The 9,417-nt window shown below is 33.6% G+C and overlaps 2 protein-coding genes across 4 annotated transcripts; one reads left to right on the top strand and one right to left on the bottom strand.

Annotated features, from left to right (window-relative positions):
- Positions 1–692: 692 nt before the first annotated feature.
- On the bottom strand, positions 693–5,707 carry LOC106102569. 3 transcript variants are annotated; one of them, XM_013282090.1, is made up of 8 exons: positions 5,604–5,707; positions 4,898–5,378; positions 4,132–4,410; positions 3,688–3,886; positions 3,083–3,313; positions 2,258–2,380; positions 1,629–1,863; positions 693–932 (listed from the first exon to the last, which is right to left on the bottom strand). In XM_013282090.1, exons 1-8 carry the CDS (start codon positions 5,613–5,615, stop codon positions 723–725), a joined length of 1,770 nt encoding a protein of 589 aa, XP_013137544.1. In that variant the 5' UTR covers positions 5,616–5,707; the 3' UTR covers positions 693–722. The 3 variants fall into 3 exon arrangements, with proteins under 3 accessions (XP_013137544.1, XP_013137546.1, XP_013137545.1); XM_013282092.1 differs by having other exon boundaries at positions 694–932; positions 5,566–5,682; XM_013282091.1 differs by having other exon boundaries at positions 694–932; positions 5,486–5,677.
- A 99-nt stretch (positions 5,708–5,806) lies between these two features.
- Positions 5,807–7,333, top strand: LOC106102570 (tctex1 domain-containing protein 2-like). Its single transcript, XM_013282093.1, has 3 exons — positions 5,807–6,004; positions 6,660–6,853; positions 7,148–7,333. Exons 1-3 carry the CDS (start codon positions 5,927–5,929, stop codon positions 7,311–7,313), a joined length of 438 nt encoding a protein of 145 aa, XP_013137547.1. The 5' UTR covers positions 5,807–5,926; the 3' UTR covers positions 7,314–7,333.
- The last annotated feature ends 2,084 nt before the right edge of the window (positions 7,334–9,417 follow it).

Raw genomic sequence — 9,417 nt, 5'->3', positions numbered from 1 at the left:
TCCATTTCACGCCTGTCTTCTGTGTGGTCGTGGTACTACACCGGGCGTGCCGGCCCATTCGTGCTAAGATGTTAAAGCGGGCACTACCACTTTTAATACTTATTTCTAGATTTCATCAGAATATCTATACTTCTATACTATTATAAACACACTTCTTTGTTGCCTAAGATGTCAGCAATTACAGCATATTTTTGAATAATTTTTTTTTAATAAAAAGCCCTACACTTACGTCACGCTTTAGGCTATATATTTTCACGCCATTAAACTTAGGGGTAAATGTTTGGATAAAAACCCTTTTATGGGAAAGAGACCATAAGTTGCTGCCAACATTAAGGAAGCAAGGTAGCCATGGTTTGTCATTGTCATGTCATTTTGACATTTGCAATTGATAATTTGACACATGTAAACAATAAAATAATATTTTCATAATTTTATGCGGATGAAGTCGCACGGGAACAGCTAGTTTTTAATAAAATTAGGAAATAATGAATAAGGGCATATAATGTGTAGAAAATAGTTATGCCAAATTTGAATTATTCCAGTCTGGTGGTTGAATCTAATGTCAGATTACAACAAAAATTTCTCAATAACACTGGATGGCACAATGTGGAATCCAGAGTACATTAAATTTGTCCAGTTGTAATTCGACGCTGGAATCGTTGTCTGGAATGAAATAACGCAGGACGAGTCGTTGGAATATGTTAATATTTTAAAATCAGCACTCACTCTTTGGGTTGTTTATAAATATGTCTAGCTTCAAAATCATTCTCCTTGAGAGGGTTTAGTAAAGCACACTGGAGTAATTCTTGTCGCAGTTCGTCACCAACTTCGTTACACTTCTGTGTTGCCAGTTTCAGAGCTCGCGGCCGCATCTCACATTTACAATCCTCCTCTATATCAGACTTCAGCCCTTCTAACAAAACTTCAGCAGCCTGAAATATAAAACAATTAAAAATAAAAAAAAACCTATCAAAACAATTTTAGCTGTAATATCATAACTGAAAAGGTTCCAAAATAAATCCATAGACAATGTAATAATCCTGTCAGTGATATGTGTAGATAAAATTACTCATATTAGTAAAATTTACTATGAAAATTATCTATACTCTATACTATTATAATAAAGTGTAAACACACACTTGTTTATTGCCTAAAATGTCAGCAATTACAGCATATTTTTGAACAATCCTTTTTTTTTAATAAAAAGCCCTACACTTGCGTCACGCTCTAGGCTATATATTTTAACGCCATTAAACTTAGGGGGTAAATATTTTAGATAAAAATCCTAATGTGGGAAAGAGACCATAAGTTGCTGCCAACATCAAGGAAACACATTTGACACATGTAAACAATAAAATAAATTTTTCATAATTTTATGCGGATGAAGTCGCACGGGAACAGCTAGTGCGTAGATAAAATTTCTCATATTAGTAAAATTTACTATAAACATTATTAAAATTAATTAAAATAAATACATATATTAAAAAGACAATTATAACTAAAGTATTTTGGTAAACTGATAATCAATCGGTCAATGAAAACATTTTATTTATTTGTGAACACATACATTAAATATCGGTCACAACGGAATGAACATATACTTGTTAATAAAAAAAACTATATAATACCTTTTGGTCAGAGTTCTCATGTTTTTCCAAAATAAGAGCTTTTTCTGCATACCATAAGGACTTTTTATGCTGTCTGAAGGCAGACTGTCGTATTAAAGTAGTTAGAATTTTCAATGCTTGTTTAATATATTTTTTCTCTTTCATCTTTTTCAACTCTGGCACACTTTTTTCTAATATCTTGATGTATATATGTCCCGGTGTATACTTTCGTAACCACGATGGTAATGATTTGTAACTGTAAAAAATAAGTGTAAGGAACAAGGTACATTTTTAATGAAATATAGATATATAATTTGTTACCTTTACAAGGGTATATTACACAGACTTATTAAAAAAAACTTGTATCAATTTAAAGATTAAAAGTTGTCTAAAGTAAATCAATAGACAATAAATGATCGTCAGCCAGTGACATGTGTAAATATAAATTCTTATTTACATTAAATTCAACCATAGATAAAAAACACCAATATTGCGCAAAATTTTCAATGTATGGATGTTTGTTGCAATGTAAATACAAAACAGATCTGGATAAAATTTGGAACAGAGATAGATTACTGTTTAAAATAGAGCATAGACTACTCCATTTTTTTTATTATATACAGGAAAAAATCAACAGCTATTTTACTTACTAATTCCATTCTTCTTCACTAAGATTCTTGTACAAACTACCAACCATAGAGCTGATTGCAATTTTTTCATCAGTACTATTTGCTGAGTGCCATTTTTCTGATATTGTATATGCATTGATGTAACTGAAAATATTAAAAATTATATAAGATAATAACTTTTATTCTTTAATTATATTACTTTAAGTGACCAACTCCGTCCACCAAAGCGATCTAAGAGCTTGGTTGCCTCCTAATCCGGCAATAATAACGAAGTAACGACTCGTAGCGAGGCTCCTGAGAGAACCCTCAAACTTAGTTACTCATAAACGAGGTTTAGGCTAAGCGCCATTTGCGCTCGGCCACCTCAAGCTCGGTGAATCTGTAAATGCCTCTTCAAGGCAAACAGTGGCCACTCAGTCACAAAAAAAGTGACCAACTAGCAGCTTGTTAGTTGTATAGTTTGGGGATTTTAAATTTATCTAGATATATATTTAACCTGATTTTTTTCATCATCACCAGCTCACTATATTTCCCCACCGAGGGGCTCGGAGCCTACCCTAATATGGGGTGAATAGGCCATATTCAACCATGCTTGCCAAGTGCGGGTTGGTTGACTTCACACATATCTTTGAATTTCTTCGCAGATATGTGCAGATTGCATCACGATGTTTTTCTTCACCGTAAGAACGTCGGGTAAATTATGTACATGTGAAAATTCGAAAATCACATAGGTACATGGCGGGATTCGAACCCAAGACCAGTAGATTACAAGTCAAGTGTTCAAACCACTGAGCTACAGACGCTCTATTTGATATCAAAATTTCTTATCATAAAATAATATTTTACCTTTCGAATTCATCTCTTGTATTAAAAACAACAGTTGCATTATCCATGGTAATATCATCATTTACTGGGTAAATTTCCTTTCCAACTTTCATATTAAGAAGTATTAATTCCAACTTATTTTCTCTAATTATACTGTAGTCCACTCCAAAGTACATTAGATAATATAATTTCGTAAATGTTACATCAGCATTTTCACTTAATTTGTAGCATATACCAGCTTTGATTCTTAACCTGAAAAAAAAAAAGAAAAAGCTTTTGCTTATGACCTTGTTCATGCTTAAATTGACATAATTATTGTTTTTAAAAAGAATGTCTCAAGAACTATATGTACTTGTATTCAATATGAGATTTTGAAGTAATAAAATAAATAAAAAGCAAGTACTCTGAATTGTAATTATCTGATAACTAAAGAATTTGAAAAAAATTGGTTCAGTTGATTTTGAGTTTTTTCATTACATAAAAAAAAGCTAACCTTTCCCTTGTATAAAAATACGTATATATAAACAATTTTATTTTACCATGGAAAAATTCAGAATTACGAAATGTGTAATTATTACATTTACAAAATTAAAATGGAGTAAAAACTAATCAGTAGTGTTACTTACTTTTCCATTCCCCTGTTTGCATTATTACTCTTTTCACCTTTGAAATAATTGCTTATATTAACAGTACGCGAAATGAAGTTCTTTAAAGAAGTTATCGCCTCTTGCTTAGTCTTCACTTTAATATTTAACTCTTTGCATACATCTTTTAATTCATTAAGCTTCAATACTTCCACATAATCCTCGAATGTCATACAACTTACTGTAAAAAAAATTACACATTTGTGTCACTAGGGGGGCAAGAGAGAGATGAGGTAACTTCCTGTTGCTAAACAATCAAAAAATGTAGAATAAATATAAAATATCTTTGGACAATGCCATAAAAATAGTAGCTGATCCACTAAATCTATCCAAATTATCAACTGGCAACATCCATATTAAAAGCTTCTGAAAGAACTGTAAGTCATACAAATTCAGTAACACTTTAAAATTAATATTATATCTTACCATCATTTACAGAATACTTTATAAAGCCTTGTTCTACTAAAGAATTGATCATAAATTCAAAATGCGGATCATCAATAATGTTGTCTCCACTTGCAATCTTCTTAGTTTCTTCTCTTCTGTACCAGCATCTTTTGCGCCAGAACAATCTACATATCAGACGCAAGCCTGGCTTCATTACATCCACAGTCTTACTTAGAAGCTTGTCTAAGTGTTCAGGTAGCAGTTTCCTCAGAGACTCATCATTAAGATATTTGTGAATAATCTTCAATAGAAACATAGCTGGACACAAATTATATTACAAAAGTTAATAAATGACAAGTAACATAAATATCAAATATATAACCCATACAAATTAACTTGAGACGGGCAGATGAAAGTTTTCTTATGAGTCATATGTAATAAAAATGGAGTGTCTGTTTATAATATGAAAAGAAAGATACCAGATTTTGGAAAGATGATGTATTTGCGTTGCTTATAACGAAACTCGGAATTATTTTTTTTGTCTGTCTGCAAAACCATGTTTTTTTTTCTGGGTAATTTCCAAAACGGTTGGACCAATTCAGACCAGACTTTTATGTAAGAGTAGCTGACAAAGACGGGCATATTATAGGCTACTTTATTGCGTAGACAAAGTTATGGGCAACAGCTAGAACTAAATAAATATATCTATTCATACTGAATGCATAATGCTAATGTGGGAATAAAGAATTGCATTCCGTCTGAGTTCCAAGTTAAGTTGTAACAAATATAGATAAATATGACTTACTCTTATCATCATAACTTTTAAATCCTTCAGGGAATGAGGCATCATCTGCTGATGTCACAACATTAGAACTAAATATGCTGTGTAAGTTCTTTTTTGCCTTCTGTGGTGTATTTACACGACGATTTTTAGTTGGAGAAAAAAACTTTTTTGAAGTTCCAGGACTATCAACTTTTTTGTTCGGAGTGCTCTCATAAGTATTGGTGGGAGTCATGGGAGTATATAATATAGTAGTATTAGTAGTAGATGTATCATCAAATTGTAAGCACATTGGAGAAGATTGAACAACGCTGCTAGTTTTGTTTGTAGTACTATCTGCGTCTTCATCATCACTGCATAAATTAATAACATTTACAGGTTCGTCAGTTTTCACCACCTTATTTGGCGTCGATGATTTTAAACTTAAATTATATCTTTTTTTAGGAGTACCTTCCATGTTTTGTACAACTTTAGTGCGATTAACTCTATAATAATCTGTTATCATCTGTAAAAAAAAAGAAATCATCAACAATCTAATTATTTTATGTTTTTTTACCCTTTTTATGGATTACAGTTCAACACTGCAAAATATCAATAAGTATTGAAAAACACCTTATTCATGCCGCTGATAAGCCGAATGTAAACTACAATAAAATATGCCCAACACCAATCTGTCAAATTATTTGATCAACCTAAATCTGTAGTTTCTACGTATTTATAGTGCCCAAACCTCTCCATGCATTAAATTGCATTGTACGTTGTTGTTGTCGATGTCAATACATTTTTTGTATATAAACTGTGTTGTATTTGAAAACTTAAAACGATTTATCAGACTTTTCTGACAGTGACATTGAGTGTCAGATGCCAGGTTTTCACAATATAAATAGTTTTTAATTCTATTCTACGGCCGTGCTACGGAACCTTTAATCCAAACTTAAATGAACAAAAAAGGCAATCACAGCTTTTTGTAGACAGCAGTTTTCATTTAATTATGTTTTTTATTAAATCTAGTTGGTTAAACTGATCTAACGTTTTGTCAGATACATAATAAAAATGTCGAAAGAATCTAAGAGAACATCTTTAAAGTTACGCGATATAATACTGGGTCGCCATCTCAGCAAACAGAAATTGGCAAGTATTTTACTTCTTCAAATTACTCGGTTAAGTTAAGTCGTGGTCTCGAGTCGGCCACAGATTATTAGGGTAGAACGAAAGGTAAGATTAGCGGAAACTCGATAGTATATAAAACTTAAGTTTCCCAAAAAAGACATGTTTGACTATTTTTTTGTCGTTTACATTGCATAAAGCCCTCGAAAGATTTTATATAGTCCGAGTGCGATTATAACGACCACACACTAATCTAAAGAAAGTTGAAGGCTGAATCCACTAGCGAACATTTAAATAAGTTGACTTTACCGACCTATCGCGCCGAATGGATATCAATGGATTTTTTCAAAATACGTGTACGCAAAAGATTTGTTCGTCAGTTATTAAAACCTTTTTGCGCCTCATTTAATTTTCATTTCTCACATTCCCACCTACCCACCTATGCGATGCCTTCGATTACTTCTAGTTGGTCTTCTAGTTGGACTTTAAGAGACGACATCTAAGGCTATCGATTAAACAAAACCTCTTGTTCGTACTTTAGTTATGCCAAGAGTCAATCAACCGATATCATATTCGCTCAGTAGTTTCTCAGCATTTAAAATCTGTCGCAATTGTGGAAAAGTACTAGTTTTCACTTAATTAAAAAACAATGTCTGAAAATAAGTCTCTGTCGAAACAGATTCGGATTTATCAACCGACGTATCAACTAGAGTCAAGAAAAAGTTTTAACCCTGAAGATGTTAAGAAAATACTTCAACAGCACATCGACTCCGAATTGCAAGAGGTCGAATACAACGAAAAAGTAATTCCTGATTTGTGTACTAGTCTTGCTGAAAACATTAGAACAATTATTAAAGAGCAAGCTTATGATAGGTATGATTTTTCTTTTGGTCGATACATAGTATTGTTTGTAAGATGTTACAAAACGTAAAGAAGATTTAAGTGTTTTTTTTTTCTACAATATACGGTGGTACACGCACAAGCTGCCACCCGATTTCACTAAACTGCGAAGTGACCACTACCGATAGATATCTGCAACAATTTGATGGTTGGTCTCGAGGAAACTTACCTTACTTATTGGCGTTTACTAGTTAAGTAGTTCGTCTATTTATATACCCTTGTGATTGTGATATTGTGTTTTGTTTATAACTCGAATTTATCTCTTAGGTACAGAATAATAGTGTCGGTGTCGATTGGCCAGAAGCGGCAGCAGAGCGTTCACGTGTTCCACTCCTTCCTTTGGGACCATCAGAGAGACGGATTTGTTGCGCACAACTTTGAAAATTGTCACATCTTCGCAAATATTGTTGTATATGGTATTTATTTAGATTAATTCGAATAAATAATGTTTATTTACAATTACTGCTGTTATTTATTATGTATGAAAAACTCCTCCGAAGTTACTTCTAAAGATTTTTTTATGCAATTAGGATGATTTTTTTTTTGTCATACATACATGATTATTGAAGTTTTTGTGTTGTAGTTTTGTCTTAACAAGTAAGTACTTAGTGCTTATAAACGAAGAAGAAGACGATAAATTATGTAAGGAGAGGAATTTTGAAATAATAACAACTGGTTACAGATCATACATATTTATTTATCCATTTCATAGTATAGATATCACACTGGCCCGCCCTTACAAAAATAAATGTGTAATACAAACAACGACCCAGACTGTTAAACCCGGCTGGTGTGACGGCGCTGGTTTCTCCATCTCCGGAGCTCCGCCAGTATTGATTGGCATCGTTACTCCCTATCTGTCGATATCTAGACCTACAACAAATTCTTGACACAACCATAAACGGCGCGGTCACTCCAGCCCGGTCGACTATTGAATGTTGGATATCCTTATAGAACAAGAAATTCAGATAAATCTAAACCATTATACAGGTCGATATACACAATCGATTCAATTAATAATATACGTTTACTTCACGACAAATTCGCACATATTTGACACATAAAGCGAAGAATATTAATGATAAGAAGATTAAAAATAGCTTAAAAGATTTTGGTCCGAGACACTGAAGCAAATCGTATCCCGCGTACAAGACGTAACTAGCACCAAGCCACCGTACGACAACGACAAGGGGAAGCAGCAGCGACGCGGGGGACGCGGCAGTCGCGGGCGCGCTAACGCAAACTATGCTCGTGCTAAACTCTTCAAAAAGGGTAAAGTTACATATAAAAACTCTAAGAAAGTGAAGTCTCGAGGGAATGCATCGGTCGAACATACGTTGCGTCAACGCTGCGGCAGGTTTATTGTTATTTGAGCAGATCGCGTCGGTCGCGGCGGAACCTCTACGGCCTCGTTACACTTCGGCGGTTCCGGACTACAGTCAGCCTCTCACTGATTTATTTTATATCCGTATGATATGTCTTTACAGATACATAGTTCTCTTGTACTGAGTACACTACGACCGTACTGTAAGATTATGCCGATAAAAGTATACTTACATTTGTATCAAAACGATGTTACGGGAGTAGTTAAATATATGCTAGTTATATCAAAAAGAAATGCGGTGAATATTGGTATCAAAATATTATCCTAATATACGTTGTGTGAGAGTTATTATGATTAGATATGTGATATATTTGTTTGTAAAGATACGTAAGAAAACATTTTTATATCGAGAGATCTAATCGTAGTCATTCGGTTTACAAAAATATGACTTATATCTTAGGTGCCGTTGATTATGTTGAACTTTATATGAATTTTATATAGACTGCTTCCGTACTTCACAATATGTTCGGTTCTAACGAGCTCGTCCTGAAAGAAATTATCCAACGCGCCTCGGAGATACGTCGAGACATCGAGCCGTGGTGTACGTACAAGTCCAATCCAATATACCCCACAATGACCGGTGCACAAGTTTAACTTTCAGGGGAAAATTTCTTAACTAGAAAATAATTTACAAAACTTCTAAGTATAAAAATATAAATATAAAATACTAAGTAGCGTTGTCAGCTCCATAGAAAATAATGTCATGTTTACAATACCGCAAAATATTAAACACACCTATTACAAAATATCACACGTAGGGTTGAAGATAGAAATGTGGGTGATATGCGGGCGATGGAGCGGCGGGGCGGAGTGCGGGCGGCGGGGCGCGGGGCGTGCAGCGGGCGCGGGGGCGCGGGGCGAGTCCGGCCGGGGTCGGGTCTCAAGGGCCAAATTTTAAACATTTACTAATAAAATATTAAAGCTTAACATACATAAACATTAAGCATCTCTGCACCTTAGATATATAATAGCCATTCAAAATAACTGCTGATTAAAATATCTCATCTTAAAATAAGGTCTTAAACATTAAACTATAAAAGACTTGTGAGTTTAAAAACAATCATAACTTAGGCCAGATTAAAAAAATTAAACCGTTATTATAGAATTCATTGATAATTCGCTGTCAGATGTCAAATCCTATTTCTTCCGTTAA

The sequence above is a fragment of the Papilio polytes genome, unplaced genomic scaffold, assembly GCF_000836215.1.
Source record: "Papilio polytes unplaced genomic scaffold, Ppol_1.0 DF823923.1, whole genome shotgun sequence".
Lineage (NCBI taxonomy): Eukaryota > Metazoa > Arthropoda > Insecta > Lepidoptera > Papilionidae > Papilio > Papilio polytes.
Note: the sequence above shows the minus strand (reverse complement) of the source record. Positions and strands in the feature narration are given on the sequence as shown.

Bases quoted from the DNA above. Each gene is read 5' to 3' on its own strand.
- LOC106102569 (XM_013282090.1), bottom strand. The intron at 1,864-2,257 runs GTAAGTAAAATA...TATTTTTTACAG, and splicing joins AGTGAAGAAGAATGGAATTA to TTACAAATCATTACCATCGT. The intron at 933-1,628 runs GTATTATATAGT...TTTATATTTCAG, and splicing joins ATGAGAACTCTGACCAAAAG to GCTGCTGAAGTTTTGTTAGA.
- LOC106102570 (XM_013282093.1), top strand. From the start codon at position 5,927: ATGTCGAAAGAATCTAAGAGAACATCTTTAAAGTTACGCGATATAATA. The intron at 6,005-6,659 runs GCAAGTATTTTA...CTGTCGAAACAG, and splicing joins ATCTCAGCAAACAGAAATTG to ATTCGGATTTATCAACCGAC. The intron at 6,854-7,147 runs GTATGATTTTTC...TTTATCTCTTAG, and splicing joins AAAGAGCAAGCTTATGATAG to GTACAGAATAATAGTGTCGG.